We start from the raw sequence: 21940 nt of genomic DNA, 5'->3' as shown, positions 1-21940 counted from the left end.
ATCATCCTAGTAATGTTCTCAGAGTTAATACTTCTCTTGGTGCATCAGTGGGTATAGTTCTGGGAGTCTTCACAAAAAGCTCAGCCAAACATTTCTTCTGCCTTTCCTACGGCTAAATTCCCTTCATAACTGACTCCTTGTGTAGTTTCTGTTTTCTGCAGTGAACCCTGAGTGACAAAGGGTGTGGGGGCCAGATGTCTCTGAACTGAATTTTCTCTCTTTGGAACCAAGGAAATTGTCCAGGTGCAGCCCTCAAACAATCACCAGGTTAGAACCAAGTCTAAAGTCCAAGATTGGCCAGACACAGTGGCTGACGCCTATAATCCCAGCACTTTGGGAAATGGAGGTGGAAGGGAAACTCGAGGCCAGGACTTCAAGATCAGCCTGGGCAACATAGTAAGACCTCATGTCTACAAAAGTAAGAATAAAAATAAATTATCTGTGCACGATGGTATGTGCCTGTGGTCCCAGCTCCTCGGGAGTCTGAGGTGGGGGGATTGCTTGAGTCCGGGAGTTGGTGGCTGCAGTGAACTTTCATTGCGCCACTGTACTCCAGCCTGGGCAACAGAGTAAAGCTCCGTCTGTTAAAATTAATTAATTAAATTTTAAAAAACAAAAATAAAGTCCAAGGTTGGGATACTCACTAAATCCAAATCCAAACAGAAGTAAAGGAAAATCAAAAGCCAAACTGCCAAATCAGATGTTTGAGGAAAAAGGAAAGGCAATTCAGGACAATATTGGAAGACAATAGAAATGGGTATGGAGAAATTTGTCAGCTGAAATCCAGCATTTCTAATGTAATTTTTGCAGTGTATGTGGTAATTCTTTGCTGTGGCAGAGCTTGAACCACTTCAGGGATTCATGACTAGTGGATATAGAGCTTGAGTGAGAAGGTCCTCATTCATGCACCACACGTAACAAGCTTGGAGTTTGTGTTATAGACAATGGCAGGGCTATTGATGGTTCTAGAGTGCTGGGTTCCATGTATGATTTGGAAAGAAAACTTTCAAGCAAAGCTCAAAACAGATTAGAACTAGTAAGATTTCGAAGGAGATAAACAAATTAGGAAGCCATTACAATGAAGGCATGACTGAAGTCCAGAAACATTGAAAAGGTATATGAGGCAGAGTTAACAAGGCAATGAGTAGGAGATTGGAGGTACATGACAAAAGGAGATGTTGTTTCTAATTGGGGAAAACAGCTAAATTGTGATGCCCTCTATAGAGATATAGTATATGTGCAGATCCATGGGAATAAAGAACAAATTAGGACCCAGCAAGGTCAAAAGCCAGGAATACATGACGGCAATGCTGGTCTTTTCCACATGAGTTTTACAACCCTTCTTAAATCCCTTCATCTTCAAGCTTCTATTGTTTGTATAATGGAGGTAGTAGTATCTATTCTCCACAATGCATGTAATAGGGATGAATATAAAATGAGCTACTGGGACAGTGACATGACAAATTAAGTTGCTTTTGATTGTTATTATAACTCATTATAACTCATTTGGCAAAACTAGAAAGGCCTAGTAAAAACTCAAAAAACTTGACAAATTAGTTTCTTTCATCTAGCTCAGTTAAAAGTTGAATCTAAAATATTATTTATTGTTTTTGCCCCCGAGTAGGTGCTCTGGGCTGCTTTTGTGTGAAAAAAGGAATAACGTGGTGTGGGGCATGTCATTTTATTTAGAAAGACAATTGAATAAAGTGGATGTAATTCAGAGATCACAATGGAAATGGGGGCAATTACTGTAGAATAATGTGTTTCAGTTTATTGTGCACACCCTTGTGTAACATCAACCAAAGCTTTTCTGAGGCAATTAGAAGAAAGGAGAACAGAGTGAACTACAATTTCATCATCAGGTCCATGTCTACAAATGAGCAGCAAGGCCAACGGAGAATCCTGTCTTTATTTTTCAGCCATTCTGACAAGCAAAAAGCCATTTTATGTGTTGTCTTGTTATATTTAAAAAACAAATGCAGTTGCAACATGGTTTTGTTGCAAGGAGAAAGAGACAATGTGTTCTCTAACAAAAACAAAACAAGAGAAAAAATTGTACTTGTAAATCAGCACCTGAACTAATTTCATGTTTGACACAGAAATAAAAGCCTGTGAAAAATCACCTTGTTTTGTAGTACTTTGAAGTTGTAACTTTAGGAGAATAGCAGCAGGAATTGGGTGCCTGATAAAAACCTGCCAAAAAAACCTTACTAATTGAGAAATTGTGTAGAATGCTCTTTGTCCTTCCAAATGATTTAGTGGTATTTATAATTAGAAAAGGACATACATAACTTATTATATTTTCTCAATCTCTATAGAGTGTTATAAGGAAATAAAGCTATTTTTCACATATTGGCTCTTAAGTCAATCCCTTTATAATTATACTCAGATCAGTGCAGCTTCCTGGTTGACCTATGTTATTATTATAGATGCACATAATTATTTATTTAATCTTATTTATTTTTTTAGAGATGGGGTCTTGTTCTGTTGGTCAGGCTGGAGTACATTGTTGCGATCGTAGCTCACTATAACCTTGAATTCCTGGGTTCAAGCTATCCTCTTACCTCAGCCGCACTAGGAGCTAGGACTAAAAGCACATGCTTCCATGCCTGGCTAATTTTTAAATTTATTGTAGAAATGGGGTCTTGCTGTGTTGTCCAGTCTGATCTCAAATTCCTGGCCTCAAGTGATCCTTCCACTCAGTCTCCCCCAAGTGCTGAGATTAATGGTATAAACCACCATGCCAGGGCCATGTAACTATTTATATTAATTATATTTCGGGGAATAAATTCCATCATAACTACTAGGATAGCATTCTCCTTATCATTTATAATAAATATATAGAAATGGATAAGACCACATTTGAAGTTCTTAAAATCCCAGTCAGAAATCTTTTTAAACAGGCAGTTTAAACAGGCAGTCAGATGAGTTTTAAATCAAGCTTAACCTAAAGCTGCCTCCTTACAAATTTTAAGTTTGGTCTAAAGGTTTTCTGTACAACGTGAACCATAACAAGTGGAGGCGTAGACAGACAGTTGCCTAAACTTGTGCCAATCTCCAGGTTTTGGCCAATAAAATGTAGCCAATAATTCAAATTGTGTTCAAATAAGGCAAGCTCCAAACTGTAACCAACCCAGCTGTTTCTGTACCTCACTTTCATTTTCTCTATGTCACTTTCCTTTTTCTATCCATAAATCTTCTTCCACTGTGCAGCTGTACTGCAGTTTCAGAGCTTACTCTGACTCCGGAGGCTGTGAAATTCGCGAATCGTTCATTGTTCAATTAAACTTTACATTTAATTCGGCCAATTTTTTTCTTTTATCGTGAGGAATGCACTCATATATAGATTTTGGCTATATGTATATCAATTTTGAGAATTTCACATGCATTTTACAAAGGTACGTATAACCCTTTTATACAGAGAGTTAACATACTATAATTAGAAATGATTGTTTTTTCTTTATTTATTATTACCTGGTTTGGTGACAAGAAAGTAATTTGCTTGAAATGTCTTCATCTCAGCTACTCCAGCTGTAGATAAGGAAAATAATATAACAAAGGGCCCCTTGGAAGAGAAAATGAACCAGATTTAGCGTGGCATGGTTCCTCCCGGCCTAGGCTGGTGATGGGCAACCTAGAATGGTATTAGGCAAGATTGAATGAAGTATGTACTTCTTTTTATAATGCCAAGAATTGTCATGAAGACCTCTAGAATAAACATCTTTCCATGTAATTGGAAGGAACTGGCCTTATAGTGACCCATCTTCAGATCCTTACCTACAGGGTAGTTGTAATTTATTTTTTGATATACATTTACTCTACCTTATATTTCAGGGCTTGTTAAAAGATGCCTCCTAGTTTCTCTGCTATGAGGAATAAAGTTCTACCTTTAGAATAAAGTAGGCAAAATGAGGAAATAGAGGGTCCATCTGGCCAAAGTTAACTAAGTAATAGAAGCTGTAGTCATCAGCAGAGGTAAGTGTGACCCCCAATAAGCAGAGATACCAAGTGCACCATTGGCAGCAAAGAGCACTGAGTCTACTTGATGACAGGACTACAACAGAAGTATTGTTTCTGATCTCATGTGAATTAGCCCCCTCGAAGCCTCACAGAGTAACTGGAGAAAAATTTGAGGAGGTCTAATTTTAAGTGACCAAGTTGAGGCAGAAGCCATTCTAATGTGTATTTTAATAATTGCTCTGTAGATAATATAGGACTGAATTTGAGAAATAGAAATGCATTTTTTGTGAAAATTAAAAATACCATAACCATAAGACAGTTATCATATTTGTATAATCATAAGAAAGTCAAGTGCCTAACATAAATAAAGACACACCACTAATTATTGGTAGATTCAGAATCAAACATACCATTGTCATGAATCACAATTAAGGGAAGCAATATGAGTCAGAAGGACAGAATTTTAGATCCAGTGCTAACAGACTTGGTGAAGTTATTTCAACACTGTAAATCTTACTTGTCTATGGTCACACAAGTAGAAAGTGTCAAAGCTATGTTCAAACTGAAGTAATGTGAACAAAAAAGCAGCTGCAATATAAAAAAAAAATAGTAAGATAGTAGACTTAAACACCAATATTAAAAGTCATTATATAAACTCAAACTCAAATAAAAGGCAAATAGTTTCAGTGCAAATTTAAAATGTACGACTATTTATAAGCTGCATATGAGAGATACAACTTCCATATAATGACAGAGAAAAATGCGTTAACAACATGAAAATACATCTCAAACAAAAACTTGATTCAAAAAGTGACTTGATGCAGCTAAACTACATCAAGGTAGACTTTAAGGAAAGAAACAAAACTATTAAAGAAGAACATTTTATAATGATAAAACAGTCAATACCCAAAAGAATATATAAATATAATTGTATGCAACTAATACATAGCTTCAAAATATAAAGAAAACAAATTAACAAAATTAAAAAGAAAAGCCAACAATCATAATGGAAAACACTAACATGTCTCTATAACTACTAAAACATGTAAACAAAAAATCAATAAATGTGCATGATATCAAAAACATGATTGCCAAATTTTAGCTAATTGACTTCTATAAAACACCGCACCTGATAACTGCAAAACGCATTTTCAATTACACATGGAAAATTTACCAAAATTACCATTTTGTGTTACATAAAGCAATTGTAACAAATTTCAAAGGATTAAAATCAATAATAAAATGACAACTAAAAACATTCTTCAAAGTTTAAAAGATAAGAAATATCCTTCTAAGATGGGCCAAAAAATCTTAATGGAAGTACAAGACTATTTGGAACCAAATAATAATTTTAAAACAGTGTATTTCCTGGATCAAATCAGTGATATAGGGAAAGCTATACTTTGATGAAAATTTGTAGCCTTAAAATGCACATATAGCCATCCCCACGTATCTGTGAGAGATTGGTTCCAGGAACTCCTGAAAATACCAAAATCTGTGGATGCTCAGGTCCCTGATGTAAAATGGTTTAGTATTTGCATATATCATATGCACATCCTCCCATGTACTTTAAATCATCTCTAGATTAATTACAGTTTCTAATACAATGTAAACCCTATGGAAATAGTTGTTATACCACATTTTTTAGGGAGTAATGGCAAGAAAAAAGGAGTCTGTACATGTTCAGTATAGACACAATATTTTTTCTATTTTGGCTCCAACATTGGCTGAATCCAGGAATGTGGAGTCCACATAAATGGAACTCATGGATATGGAAAGAAAACTGTTTTAGAAAATAAGTGGCTATTTAATGATATAAGTATATTTATCAAGAAATTTGAAAATAAACAAGTTTAACCCAAAGCAAATGGCAGAAAGAAAATAATAACTCAAAAGAACAAAATAACTGAATTAAAAACAAATGTATAAGGGCCAAGATAATTGAACTGAATTGTCTTCCAAGTTAGTGGCAGATGTTGCTATGATAACTGCATTCATGAAAAAGAATAAATTTGGATCTCTACTTCACACCATGCACAATTAATTCAAACTGTATCATAGACCTAAATGTGAGAGTTGAAGCTACAAAACTCTTATAGGAAAACACAGGAGTAAATCTTTGTGATCTTTGGTTAGGTTATGGTTTCTTAGATATAACACTAACAGCACCAGTAATAAAAGAGAAGACTGGTAAGTTGGATTTCATCAAAGTGAAAAACTTTTATACTTTAAAGGACACCATTAAAAAAGTAAAATGACAACCCATAAACTAAAAGAAAATATTGGTAAATCTTGTATCTAATAGGGGACTTGTGTGTAGAATACAAAAATAACTCTGACAACATAATAATAAAAAGTTGAATAGGAATTTCTTGAAAGAAGATATATGGATAGCTAATAAACACAGGAAAAGATCACCATTATTAGTTAGTAGAGAAATCAAAATCAAAATCATGATAAAGTACTACTTCATACCAGTTAGGATGACTATAAGAAAAAAGACAGACAATAACAAGTGTTGGAAAAAAAGAATAGAAATGGAAATTCTCATAAATTCCTAGTAGGAATTTAAAATAGTATAACCACTATGGAAAATGTTTTTTCAGTACCTGAAATTGTTAAACATTGAGTTACCATAAGACCAATCAATTCCACTCCTAAGCATCTAACCAAGAAAATAAAAATATAGGTTCACATAAAAACTTGCATTTTGAATGATCACAGCAGCATTATTCACAACTGCCAAGAAGTGAAAACAGCCCAAATAAACTGATGGACAGATAATAAAATGTGCTGTATTCATACAATGCAATATTATTGACAATAAAATGAAGTGAAGTTTTGACACATGCTACAACAGGGATGAACCTCAAAAACATGCTAAATAAAAGATGTCAGTCACGAAAGACTACATATTGCATGATTCAATTTATGTGAGATGTCTAGATTAGACCCATCTACAGAGACAAAGTAGATCATAGTTGCCCAGTTGGAGGAGGCAAATACTGGTTGGGAATGGAGGAAGGGCTGGTGAGTAACTGCTAATGCATACAAGTTTCTTTTGGAATACTGAAAACGTTCCAGAATTAGATTATACTGATGGTTGCACAACTCTGTAAATACATTAAAACCACTGAATTGTGTGCTTTAAATGAATCAACTTAATGATATGTAAAATATATCTCACTTGAGCTGTAAAGAAAAAAACAAATGTACAATAGAGAAGATTGAAAAAGCCTAAAGTCTGTTCTTTGGCAAACATTGGTCATAACTAGCAAGAAATATCACAAAAAAGAGACTAAGCAAAATATCAATATTTGAACAGAAAAAATGACATCACTATAGATTTTACAGACATTAAGTGAACAATAGGACCCACTTTATGTTAATAAATTTGACAATCTAATTATCATTTGGATGAAACAGAGATGGCTCTAGAAAAACATGACATCACACTTGATACAGAAATGAAATAAATTATGCCTTTTACATTTCTGAAATTCACTGAAATCTTTATTCACTGTAATGTTTTTTTTTCCTTTTTGTGTTTTTATACAATCCTTTTTTTGGAGGTCCCTAGGAAGGGAATGGGATGTGTTCAATCTACCCCTCTGAAAGGAAAGCAGACATTTGTATAGAAAGGAAGTAGAAAAAGGCAGATGATTTGAATGAAACACTTTTACTTTTACTTATTTATTTCTATAAATTCAACTTTTATTTGATTTGGGGGTACCTGTGCAAGTTTGTTTCATGGGTATATTGTGTGATGCTGAAGTTTGGGGTACAATTGATCCCATCACTCAGGTAGTGAGCATAGTACCCAATAGTTTAACGTGATTAGAAGAAAACATCACTTTGTCCCTTGAAAATGAGAAGGTAGAATAAAAGTATGATCTCACTTACATACGGAATCTAAAAAGTTGAACTTACAAAAGCAGAGTAGAATGGCGGTTCCCAGGGGTTGGGAGGTGGGGGAAAAGGGGAGATGCTCGTGAAAATATACAAAGATTCAGTAATCTAATGTAAGCATGGTGACTCTAGTTAATAATGCTGCAATGTATACTTGAAATTTCCTAAGAATTGACCTTAAGTGTTCTCACCCCTGCCCTCTGGCCACACAGAGATAAATATGCATAACTATGTTAAGTAATGAATACGTTAATGATATTGGTAATCATTTTACAATGTATACATATAAAAAGACATCATGGTATACATCTTAAATAGGTATATATGATTTTTTGCTTTGCAAATATACATCAATAAATCTGGAAAAAAACATTTTTTATGAATAAAAAGTTTTTTAAAGTCTCTGTACTGCATTACCTTTGTATAGCAAACTCAACGTATTGTAGTAACTCCAAGATTAGCACACACTGTATTAAGATTAGGTAAAAGAATGTAATTCTTTCAGTAAAAAAAATTAATACACAGGGGCTAGGGAGGAGGGAGGGATGAAGAGATGGAGCAGAGGATTTTTAGGGCAGTGAAACTACTCTTTATGCTACTATCATGGTGGAAACATATGATTATAAATTTGTCCAAACCCATAGAATGTACAACACTAAGAGTAAACTCCAATATAAACTACGGACTTTGAGTCATTATGACATGCGAATGCAGGTTCATCAACTGTAACAAATGGACCACTTTGGGGATGTTAACAGTTGGGGAGACTATGCTTGTGTAGGGGCTGGGGTATATGAAAAATTTCTACACCTTTTGCTCAGTATTGCTAAGAACATAAAATTGCTATATAAAATACAATCTATTTTTTTCAAAAAAAGAATTAATGTGAGCCAGTAGCAGTGGAACCTAAATATAAGAAATTACAGAAAATATAGTTAATGATATGTTTCTAGGCTTTAATAATGCAGTTATGCATATAGTTGCACTAATTTTTAAATTTATTCTCACATAGTAAGAGGTAATAACGACATCAGCAATGTTATGCCCATTGGATAGTTGTAGTTTGTCTAATTTCCATAGGTGAAATTACTCAACCCATGAAAACAAGATAACCAATTTTTACTTTCAGTCTCATTGCAATATGTGTAATAAAATTTGGTTGGTATGACAATGTGTCTGTGGAAGTTGACAACTTGGTAACTGCAGTGTGAAAAGCTATTTCATTTTTTATCTTTAAAGAATTACTGGATTGTTAAATTAAATTTTATTCCTGTAGGCTGCATCAAACACACAGAAACCAGGTGTCTAAGTTCTCATATCAGCATTTGAGTTGCTGGTTTCTTAATGTGGAATCACAAAGCTGTACTTACGGACTATTTCACCTAATAATTACAGTTGACAATTACTATGGTGATAGAAAAATAATTTAACGGGCCATCAACTAAGAGGTGGCTTTTGGCTTTTAACCTAAGGAATTGTCTTCTAATGTTGAATACTTTCCTGAATGACATTATGCTAAAAAGTTAAAACAAATTAAACCTAAAAAAGAGAATCTATCAAACAACCTTACCTCTTCCTCCAGAAATGTAGTAGATAATTATTTGTACCCATGAGGATAATCAGTCAGCCATATCAGGTATATCTGATATCTATCTATCTATCCAATCTTAATGTGTCACCTTGGGCAAGATGTTTAACCAAAATTCTAGATTCCCATCTGTGAAATGGGGAGCATAGTATCTACATTAGAGGCCTATTTTGAGAATCATGTATCTCTAAGATATATATGTATATGTATGTATTAGAGAATATTACATATATATGTAAAATAAGTGTTTAGTAATGGTTCGTTAAGCATGAATTTAAATTCAGCTTTTTTTTTTTTTAATGAAGTCACTATTTGTATCTTTACCTGAGCATATTTTTTGCAGCACAGAAGAGTGTCTTAGAGCATGAATCCTAAACATTGATTTATTTACAGGGTAAACTTTGACAAATTACTTACCTTTTTCCTCTACAAAATGAGGAGTTTGTACATTTCTTATAATGCTGTGGTGGGGATTATGTGAGTTGTTAACATGTCGGGCTCATGGCACGTAGTATGTATTCAATAAAGGTTAGCAATATTTGCTTTTGTCGTGTTCTTTTTCTACCCTGTGTTTTGTCAAGTGAGCGAATACAAATACACTTACATGTTCTTGTTTCATTCCCAAAGAATTTGTTTGACACACGCTTCTCTTCACTGTTCACTGGGAATACCCATTGTGTCTGTCTTTTTTTTTTTTTTTTTTTTTTGCCCCTTCTCTCTTAACTTTTATTTCAGGTTCAAGGAAGGCATGTGCAGGTGTGTTCCATGAGTAAATTGTGTGCTGTTGATGTGTGGTGTATGAATGATCCCCTCACCCAGTTAGTGAGCACAGGGTGCAATAGGTAGTTTTTCAACTTATGTTCCCTTGCCCTCCTCCGTCTTCAAGAAGTCCCCAGTGTTTATTGCTTCCCCTCTTTGTGCCCATGTGTATTCAGTGTTTAGCTGCTGCTTATATGTGTGAACATGCAGTATTTGGTTTTGTGTTCTTGGGTTAGTTCACTTAGGATAATGGCCTCCAGTGTCATTCATGTTGCTGCAAAGGACATGATTTTATTCTTTTTCTTTTTTTTTTTTTTTTTGGCTGCATAGTATTTCATGGTGGAAATGTGCCATATTTTCCTTATTCAGTCCACCATTGATGGGTATCTAGGTTGATTCCCTGTCTTTGCTATTGTGAATAGTGCTGCACCGAACAAGGGAGTGCATGTGTTTTTTTGATAGTACACCGTATTTTTCTTTGGGTATATACCTAGTAATGAGATTGCTGGGTTGAATGGCAGGTTTGTTTTAAGTCCTTTGAGGAATCTCCACACTGCTTACCACAGTGGCTGAACTAATGTACATTTCCACCAGCAGTGTATCAGAGTTTGCTTTTCTCTGCAACCTTGCCAACATCTGTTTTTATTTTATTTTATATTTTAAGTTCCAGGGTACATGCGCAGTATGTGCAGGTTTTTTACATAGGTAAGCATGTGCCATGGTGGTTTGCTGGATCTATCAACCCACCACCTAGGCACTACGCCCAGCCTGCATTAGCTCTTTTCCCTAATGCTCTCCTCCTGCCACCTAACCCCGACAGGACCCAGTGTGTGTTCTTCTTCTCCTTGGGTCCATGTGTTCTCATTGTTCAGCTCCTACTTATAAGTGAGAATATGTATTGTCATCTAATTTTTTAATAATAGCCATTCTGGAGTGGTGTGAGATGGTATGCCATTGTGGTTTTGATCTGCATTTATCTAATGATAAGTGATGATGAGTATTGTTCCATATGTTTGTTAGATGCCTGTATGTCTTCTTTTGAGAAGTGTTGGTTCATGCCCCTTGCCCATTTTTTTTTTCAATTTGTTTTATTCTTTAAAAAATTTTTCTTTTAAGTTCAGGGCTACAAGTACAGTTTTGTTACATAGGTATACTTGTATCATGAGGGTTTGTTGTACATATTATTTCATTACCCAAGTATTAAGCCTAGTACCCATTATTTTTCCTGATCCTCTCCCTCCCCATACCTTCCACTCTCCGAAGGCCCCAGCATGGGTTTCCCACAATACATCCCTGTGTTCTCATCATTTAGCTCCCACTTATAAGTGAGAGCATGTGGTATGTGGTTTTCTGTTCCTGTGTTAGTTTTTGCCCATGTTTTAATGGTGTTTTTGTTTTCTGTTTGTTGAATTGTTTAAGTTTTTAAGAGATTCTGGATATTAGACTTTTGTTGGATGCGTAGCTTGTAAATGTTTTCTCCCATGCTGTAGGTTGTCTGTCTATTCTGTTGATAGTTTCTTTTGCTGTGCAGAGCTCTTTAATTTAATTAGTTCCTGCTTAACAATTTTTGTTTTTGTTGCAATTGCTTTTTGAGGTTTAGTTATAAATTATTTGCCAAGGCCATGTGATTAGGTTAATGAGGAGAAGGATTGTGCCTTTAAAAAACAAACTGCATATTGGTTGCGTAGGATAGCGTTTGGTATACAACTGATTCAATATAGAGTAGCCAGGTAAATTAATGAAGATATTTTCCAACTGGATGATTACTGTGATTCAAATATTTCTGAATGTGAATATAGCCAATCATTCATTTTCTCTGTGATTCATTTATTCCTATTTTGTTCCATGATAACAAACAGCTATGGAGCCCAAAATTGCAACTTAATGATGTACAATGCCGAATACTAAACAATTCATAAATTAGACAGTACAATCTGTAATGGACCTGGTGGTTGATAGTGGACTTATGAAGCTTGTGTGTTAGAGATGGAGAATCAGAATAATTGTGTCAGGTTAAGAACCGTCATGCTATATCATGTAACGGTCTATCAAATATGTACATGAACAAAACATTCTCTATGAAGCAGCATAAAGGACTGGGAAGATATAGGACTCTGGATTTCTGTTTCACCACTTTTCTAATCTTTCTGGATCTTAATTTCTCTCTCTGTGTAAGAAGAAGGGTTATTACTTTCATAGTTACTGCGAACTTTTAGAGTACACATCCAAATTCTTTGGCTTAGAAAAACCATTAAAATATTATGATTGTATTATTAATTATTGTGTCTTGATACATAAATTTCTTTGAGAACTATAATTTATTTATTTCACTTGTCTTTTGCATGGAAACAGCTCTGGATAGTTAAGTCCTATTCTAACAGGTCCCATTTATTTACAGTTACAATTTTTATTCTGAGGCAAAACCAAGCTGACTCAACAACGATCAGGTTAATCTGTCCTGCCTGCTCCCTTTTTATAAAACATAAAAGCATTCCCACAAAAGCAAAGACAAAGAAGAAACCTTTGGCATCTTTGTTATCTGTGAATGAGGAGAAACAATGTACCTCAGTTACACACACACACACACACACACACACACACACACACACACATATATACACACATAGGGCCTCTCCTATTTGAGTGTCCACCCACTGATCCTCTGATAACGAAATTAAGATATTAAAAAACTAAAGTGTTCTAAACACTATACACATAGCAGAATTAAACAACCACTAAGAATTAAACACCTTTCAGAGGAACTAACAATGTCATTTATATCTAAATTAAGCAGACAGACACGACACATTTTGATAAAGAGCAGCTGTGAACATGATCTCACGACTTTACTCCTTAGAGGAAATGATTTATTCATGTAAGGAGCATTTTTAGATCAATTATTACTATTGTGAATAATCATGTTTTGACATTGTTCAGTAACTATACAATTAAAGTTAATACGATACTTTAAGCTGCACAGCTAATGTAATTTTTTCCTCATGGTGTGAAGTTTAAAGCATCAGTCTCCCCTTTGCATTCTTCAATTCAATCTGTTTCCATAACAACCATTGGGATAATTTTTAACGATTTTACTTTCCTACAAAAATCAAAGTTCTTAAAAGGCATTGCATCTTTAGCTTAATTTCTCTCATTTGTTTGTGATGGTTATTCTAATAAAAATTTAGATTTCATTCACCATTGCCTTTGGCAGTACTTAGCAAAGGCTTTGTAATAGCGGTTGGAAAAATAACTGATACATGATTGAATAAGAAAGAATTAAAAGGAGGGAGAAAAATGAGGAAAAAAAAAACACAGCTGAAAACTCTATCTGCTCTGACCTGATTTCTTTTCAGAATGCATTAAGGCCACTGTATAATAAACTGGGCCACTTGCACAGAGACTAAAAGAAATAAGGGTGAGTCTGTTGGAAATAAGGCAATAGGTTTACTGAGAAATTTAATATACTCAACCTCCTCTTTCTGTTTACCATTTATTTGGATTCCAACAGAGGCTATGTTTGCGGGGCAATTCTGGTCCGTTTGCTGTAGGTGGATGTATGATTTCCTTTAACCTTGTAATCGACTAAGAGTAGAAGATGGGAATAACTTGGAAGAGAGTCAGGAGGATGTCACTGGTAAATATTAACCGGTAAATTTGGTTTCTTTGTAAGGACAAATTTACGTTTCATTGTCATATGCATTGGAGAAACTGCAATATTCTATATTCTTACTGAAGGCAGAATTTTAGTATAACAGAATGTAATTTTATAATCCTTTTAGTTTCTGAAACTTTTACAATGTATTTTGATCACAGAAACCACCTCGGACTTGTTTGATTTTTATGATTAGTTCTTCCATATTTTAAGGCATTGCCATTTCTAATAGGCAGAAAAGGTTTAATATACAAGATATTGTGCTTAATAGAGTTTTGTAAGAAAAACACAATCCCACTTTTGCTCAGTTCATGCGTTGTACTCAAGGAATATAATAAAAACTTAATAAAATTCGTGGAATGCATAAACAGCTTGAACAGAGCACAAAGAACTGAGTGAAAGCCAGATCGTTTTCTGCACGATACCCAGAGAATGACAGTGTTTAATAATAAAGAATGGGATTCTAGAAGAAAAAAAAATCTCAAGTCTAGGGGCTGCTTTCACCCTAGTATTGAAACACCCTTAAAACACCCTTTGTTTTAAGGCTGGTTTAGCTTAAAACAAAGGATAATTGAACGGCCTATGAGTAACAAGAACTAGAACAACAATAAGCTGATAATGATAAGATTACTCAATTAAAACATAAAATTCATTTACACACTTCTTAAAGTCAAAATAAAAGTATATAATTTTCATTCTTGATCTTTCATAAGTTTCATAAGTTTGAAACTTTCAACACATCTACTCTGAAAACAAAAGATTATGACAAAATTAAACTTGATTATTTTTAGCTGCTTGTTTTATTAATACTGAGGCTGTGTAAGAAGGTATTTGATTCAGTAGCTGAAAATTTGACTTGCAAAACATGTATTATCAGTAAATTTGTTTTATTTCTAGAGATTTTTTATGTTAAATTAGAAAAATCTCGGCAATAAAATCTGACAGAACCCAAGCTCAACAGTCCTCCCTTCTTACCTGCTACTACCTTTTTTCTTTATTTGACCTTTTCAAATTACAGTTTTTCTTTTTTCTTTTTTTTTTTTTTTTTTGAGATGGAGTCTCGCTCTGTCACCCAGGCTGGAGTGCAGTGGTGAGATCTCAGCTTACTGCAACCTCTGCCTCCTGGGTTCAAGCGATTCACCTGCCTCAGTCTCCCAAGTAGCTGGGATTACAGGTAGCTGCCACCACACCTGGCTAACTTTTTGTATTTTAATTAGAGACGGGGTTTTACCATGTTGGCCAGGCTACTCTTGAACTCCAGGCCTCAAATGATCCTCCTGCCTCAGCCTCCCAAAGTGCTGGGACTACAGGCATGAGCCACTGCACCCGAGTTATAGTCTTTCCACTGGTGTTGTGCAAACAACAGGATGAACTTCTCATAATGGGTGCTGTGTATAAATAACCTAAAAATTAGAAGATCTAAATTCTTATGATTTGGAGTATATTGCCTAAACTTTTAACAGTCCTATTTCATTATCTGTTTGAATAATTAAATCTGCATTGTACCTGAGTACAATGGGTTGTAGCTGTAATGAAATGATGGACATAAAGACTGCTTTGAAAAGTTTTATAAATATATGTCTGATTACAAGTCATTTTTCATTTTAATTTCATATATGTGTATTACATACTTCTCCTTGAGAGTTTCTTATCTAGTTTCTCTTCTTTAATTTTTTTCTAGAGCAAGAAGCATCTCATCCTGGAATATAATACACAGGTTAGAAAGTGTGCTCTGATCTGATGAATATATGTTTGAAAGTGGCAACTCACCTCTATCAGACACATAGAATGACACTTTGTTCTTTTTTTTTTGTAACTACAGTCTATTTGGAGCCTCAAAAAATCATCATTGATTATAGGAGTGTAATTTTCTCTGGAGTCGTTGCTGACCATCTAAAATGACACTTTTTTAATCTTCTTGTTTTGACTTCCATGGATTTTTCAACTGTAATCCTCATAAAATGTTTCACCTTCTTACTTCTGATTCTTATGATCTCCTTTGCTCTCATTTTAAATTTAATATTGAAACTCTGATTTGATTCAGTAAATTCCTTAAGGGTATAGTCGGTATAAGATGTTTTTGTTTTTAAAGAGTAAAATCATGTTACGCTAAATTTAAAAGAGAGAGGTTTCTCCCCTGGCTATCATACAAGATGAGGCCACATCCCACCCTTAGGTTACAGTTGTGAGGATATGTGCTTAATAAGCATAATCTTCTAAACCCCTCAAGGTTATTATTCATTATGAAAGATTTTAAGCTCAATAAATATTTTCTGAATTTAAAATGCGGGTAGTATGAATTGCTCTACAGGTTAAAAAAAGAAAAAAAAACTACTCTTTTCAATCAGGTCAGTTATAGAGAATTGTATGTGGAAAACGACTATGAGACTAGCTATAAGTCAGTCAATGCAGAGCAGAAAATAATCTAGTAGATATGCATAATCTTAGATTATAAAGGAAATATCCTATTTGTCTTTATGCCACAGTGCAATGAATTGTTATCTCATTTATAATCTTTGTGTTTAGCCAAATATGTACAATCCAAATAATGACTGTCTTCTTCCCCTTAACCTGAGAAAGGCGTGATAGAGTGGCCCTCTAGATTGAGACTGATTGGACTGTTGGATTCCCATTTTCACAAGTTATTACCTAAGTTATCTTGGACGGTTTTAAAATTTCTCTATACCTCAGTTTCTTTATTTATAAAATGGGGGTAATTATCACACTTGCCATACCGAATTATAGTTAAGTATTAAAAATAAGATTATTTGTAAAACACTTAGAAAAGTTCTTGGAACATAATAATCAGCCACCATCATTATTATAGTCATCTTTAGATGGGGTATAATTTGTACTGGAAAGCCTCAACTGCTCTGTATGACAGCAAAATAGTAATAATAAAAGCATGGGTATATAAAATGGAAATGTAGGATAAGCAGGCTACTTACCAAAGAAGGAATGCATTTGTGATATAGGCTGGCTAAATGCTTTCAATTTCCCTATTCAGGTTATATAGGAAGACTGTATTTTTCATCATTCCTAAAGATCCATTAGTCTATGTCACTGGTTTCCCGCCAAAGGTATCAGGGTAGAAGTGATGCATATCACTTCCAAACCTAAACCATATATCTCCATGATTACCCACTCCCACTGTTTCTCTTCTCTGATAAATTCGAAAGCCATATTTATAATACAATAGCAGCAGGAGAACTCTGTATTTTTTTTGTTGGAGTGTCATAGTATCTGTATCAGACTGACTGGTGAGCAAAAGCAAACCTTTGTCATGTTAAGTCTGAAATGTCTGAGTTTATTTATTAAAGCTCCTATCCTTAACTTTCTATACTGTTGCCTCTTGACCCTAAACCCATTTTTCTATATTCTACTTCAAGATCCTAAAGCTGGGAGACTTCAAACCAGATTTCTTCTTTGCCACTATGCTTTTGGTTGGGTTCTGCCAATGGTAGTCCTGAAGACAACTAGAAGTCAGGAGGACAAACGACTCATTCTTTATTCTGTTTCTGTCAGTGTCACTCCAGGAAGGCTTCTTTAGATCAGTAATGGATGTTGGGTACAGTTTCTAAGTTTATTTTACACTTGTTGAACTATCCTTATTGCACCACCATCACCCCAAATGTATAAAAATAGAGAAGTGCATCCTCTTCAGGGGTGTGGGTCCTAGATCCACAGGATCCCACCTCTGAACCCCTGAGGTACCTGTATCTGGGGAGATGCACTCCTCCTCAGAGGACCAAGACACAGTTTTGAGGGGCTTGTCCTCTAGCCTTTCAGGTTCTAACAATTCCAGCCTCCTCCCTTTGTTACTCTTCTGCATGAGGGGTTGTTACTTCTACAGATATTAAACTTGTGAATCTTTTTGACATGTTAGCTTTCCAATACCAGATTAAATACTTTTGCATATTATATTCTCTTTGTTAAAATTGCCTGTTTTCTTTCTGTTTTGCTGACTGTACTCCAATTTTTATACCATTGAAATACAGAAATTTGAAGACAAAGCCTGTGCCACCATAGCACAAATCTAAAATATATAGTATTTCTTTAATGGTTGGGTAACGGGTAGAAAGGAAAGTGATTCAAAAGTAGAAAGCCTTCTAGTTGCATAATGTTTTGTCAAAACTCTTGGTAAAACTGCTGCTTGAATTAACTAGAGAGGCAGACAGTGAGTCTGCTGGGCTGGCAATACTCAAAAGAGATTGGAAAACAAAACTTTAATAGTGTATGTTGACTATTACTGGCTACATTTGGCAGGGTATTACAAGAGAAACATGAGTGGCTAGTGTGAAGGCAGATACATAGAGAAACAGAATACAGAAGTTTCCAGGACTTATTGAGCAAAATGGCTGGTTTCTTCTAAAGCCCTAATGGTGGAACAGGACATTGATGAAAGCATTGAACAACAAAGGCCCACTGAAAAGTTCCATTTGTGTAGCAGACTCAAGGCAAACCCTACTGAGATCTCAGGGTATTGTAGTACTAAAATCCCATGATTCCGGAATATAACACTTAAATGTTTAAAACTTAAAATAACTCTAGGTCCCATTATCTTCCCCAAACAGGAAAAAAAATAAGGTAATATAGCTCTCAATAGGCACTTCAAACACGGTTAAACAGGACAATGGAAAAAGAGAAACATCTGAGAAGTCATAGCCAGAGGCTACAGGGAACTATGGACAAGGAGGATATCCCAGGGAGGTGTTCAGACCCTATTGCTGACCTCTAGATTGGGAGACTTTATAATGTCTTTCCAGCAGGATTGTGCCTGTGATTGACACGTGTACCTGATTCTTTATCTAAGTATCACAATTTATTGTGGTTTCCCTTTTCCTATGCTTCTCTTTTATATTAGGTGCATGGGAAGTGGACTGCAAAATGCAGGTAAATTGTTCATGGGTGATTCATTTTCATCATTTGATGAGGACAATGGCTAACCAGAGATCATGAATTTGTGCTGAAATTAGTGACTGAAAGAATTTGAATTGTCACTCGTGAAGAGTAATCATCTCTTTTCAGGAGATAATGGAACATGACATGAATATCTGGTGACCAGTAAGATGGACTGTGGCAGAGATGGGTTATATGCCCATTAATTCCATCTCCTTTTTCTGGCCACATAGAAAGGCAGCCAGCCTCCCTTGCAGTTCTGTTGGGTCTGAAATGGAAGGATGTCCATGCATTCAAGGCTGCTCCATAATGGCCCATGCTCGATGATGTTCCACACAATCTCTTCCATTTCCTCTGTGACCATGTGCTTACAAAGGCAGCATCAAAAGATGGTAGAAGTCTGGATCTTTAAATCATGACTTGGCAGTGAACCTCCAAGGAGAGTTGGCCAACACACATCAGCCCATAATACAAGGAAGAAACCTCTTATTTTATATGTTAAGAAACTGAGATTTGGGGGTTATATGTTAAAGTATATAGAGGTTACCCCTGTAATACAGCATTAGATTTAATTACTGGATTTCATTCCATTAGTAACTTGATATATTTTTCTTTATATTAAAATTAATTGAATGTGAAGAAAATGTCATCAAGAAACTGAGATTATGAGGTGTAGCAGAAAAAGCATTGTTTTGAGAAGTCCCATTCCTAGTAACCCTTTTATTATTTACTAGATAAGTGGCACTGGGAAAGTCAATTAATTTTCGTGGGCCCCAGTGCATATCTGTAAAATGACTGTTATTAGGTTTATTATTAGGTTACCCAATTATAGGCAGAAAGCCAGTCCAAAAATTTGCTCACAGTTTTTACGGTTTTTGTTCTATGATTCCATGAAATAGGAGGTACACACTAAAGCACAGGAGCAGTAATTTTTTCTTACTTAAAAATGCTTGGTTATAGTATGGTACCTGATAAAGTACAGCTGTACGCACACCTATTACGTAATACAATGTTTTAGTAGTGTTAACTCATGCCCCACAGTTTTATGCTATCCAAATATAATACATAAGTCATTTCAGAGTGAGACGAGACAATGCAGATGACAATTTCAAAAGGAAACCATTCCCTAAAACTTCGAATACCCAGTAGTTCTGCACACATCTCTCCATATCCTCAGCCCTCCCCTTACAATCTAAGGATGGGATTTAAGCAAGATCCTCACTTCTCTTTCTATGTTTTATCAAGTGAAAGTCTATTCTTTCAGATGGTTTCTCTTAATATCAACTCACTAAGGTTAATTCAAGGTCGTCATTTCTATGTAACTGCTAAGGTCTGAATATTTGTACCCTCCCAAAATTCATGTCAAAATCCTAACCCCCAAGGTGATGATATTAGGCGGTAGAGCCTTTGGGAGGTGATTAATTCATGAGAGTGGGGCCCTCATAAACGGTATTAGTGTCATTATAGAACCCTGAGGGAGCTCATTTGCCCCTTCCACCATGTAGGGACACAGTGAGAAGGCACCATCTACGAATCAGAAAAGCAGGCCCTCACCAGACACCAAAACAGCCAGCACCTTAATCTTGGACTCCAGACTTTAGAACCATGAGAAATAAATTTCTGTTGTTCATAAGTTACCAGTTTACGGTATTTTGTAATAGCAGCCCAAACATACTAAGATAGTCAAATAATATAAATTGTAAAATAAAATAAACAGTAAAAAAAAAAATCTAAATGGTTCTTTGTTCATATTTAATTGTATGTTCAACTGCTAATAAATCAGGCTAATCAAAACACTTTCATTCTTATAAAAAGGTAAAACAATAATTAAAATATATCTAATATTAGTTTAAAACCCGGAGACCGAATGGAATTTTCCTCCTTTAAATTAAAATGAAGAATGTTACAGCCAAATCTAAACAAAGACATTTAAAACTCTTCCTAATGAATGCTTTGTCCTAATCCCTGGAAAATGATGGCTAGTTAAAGCCCAGCATTTAAACTTATCGCAGCAAATAAAACATGAAGGACCACATTCTTGAATTGGTCTTCAGATTATTTTTGCAATTGTGTTAAATCACAATTTGTTGTGAAAATTATAATTTTTGATTTTATTATGGAGACATTTTTAGAAAAAATATAGAAAAATACAGAAAGTAGGATTCTGATTTTCTTTAAATCATCTTTAGATGACTGCGTACTTACTTTTCTTCAACTGATTTCATCATGCAGTATAGAATCCAAGAACATAAACTTTAATTTAAATATTTTAAGGTCACTAACATAACAAATGGATGATGTCCAAACTAATAAAAAGAAAAACAACTGTTTAATTGGAATTAAACTCTAATATTATATGTCACAAAGGTGTTTGTGTTAGTTTACTAACCAAATCTATATGAACATATTATATAATACAAATGCAAATACTGTTGTAAACAAGGATAACATTTAGTTATAAGGTCATCCTCCCCACATTTCTTTAGCATTCTATTTACATACAAGCCAATTTGAGGTAAAATAACTTTCCACTCACCAATGTGGAGGTTTGTGAGGTGTCAGCCAAATCCCCTGAGATCTCGGGTGTTCGCGTGTTGTTTGGAATTCTGTGAGGGTTACGGGCTATCGCTTCACACCAGCCCAGCATTTTCTCCTTCCTCTTATCCCTTTTCAATTTCTGAAATTCTGAAAATAATTTACATTCCCTGAAACAGGTCACTTATTTTAGCTGTGTTTTGGAAAATATATATAATCAAAATTAAATCAACAATATAACAAAACACTAATGGAGACTTTTTTTAAAACCAGGGGTTATAAGGAGGAAAAGAAGAATATGCTGATTGTTAATAATATCCTAGAGTCACAGGAGAATAGAATGAGTATACATCTTTTCAAAGGACCTAACATCTTTTATATCTCTCTTTGTGGCACTAGTAGACAATGAGAATTCCTCGTGCCAGGTTCTAAGTGTTATTATCAGAGATCAGCTTATAACAGTAAGTTCTTACTTCGAGAAATAAGAACAGACCTGGTTCCTGATAATATCTACATATTTCAATGACATCTAAAATTTGGCATAACTTTTCAGCTAAATGTCCTACAGAAGCCAAATAAATCAAATACAGGCCAGTGATAAGTATTACTCATTCTGGCAGTGCCATGATTTTCTCTCT

At 34.8% G+C, this 21940-nt stretch overlaps 1 protein-coding gene across 18 annotated transcripts in view; it reads right to left on the bottom strand.

Moving 5' to 3' along the window:
- MARCHF1 (membrane associated ring-CH-type finger 1) overlaps positions 1-21940 on the bottom strand; it is an 833115-nt gene that overhangs the window by 300748 nt on the left and 510427 nt on the right. For 14 of the 18 annotated variants that reach the window (XM_071092868.1, XM_071092866.1, XM_071092864.1 and 11 more), the window contains one exon: positions 21304-21452. The exons of 3 other annotated variants lie outside the window; for them this stretch is intronic. In XM_071092868.1, the coding sequence (XP_070948969.1) occupies positions 21304-21414 (111 nt within the window). In that variant the 5' untranslated portion in view covers positions 21415-21452. Of the gene's footprint in view, positions 1-21303; positions 21453-21940 lie in introns of those variants that run through there. One more of the 18 variants, XM_011752940.2, reaches the window with a different exon arrangement.

The sequence above is a fragment of the Macaca nemestrina genome, chromosome 3 (assembly GCF_043159975.1).
Source record: "Macaca nemestrina isolate mMacNem1 chromosome 3, mMacNem.hap1, whole genome shotgun sequence".
NCBI classification, from domain to species: Eukaryota; Metazoa; Chordata; class Mammalia; order Primates; family Cercopithecidae; genus Macaca; species Macaca nemestrina.
This window is presented reverse-complemented; position numbering and strand designations above follow the sequence as displayed.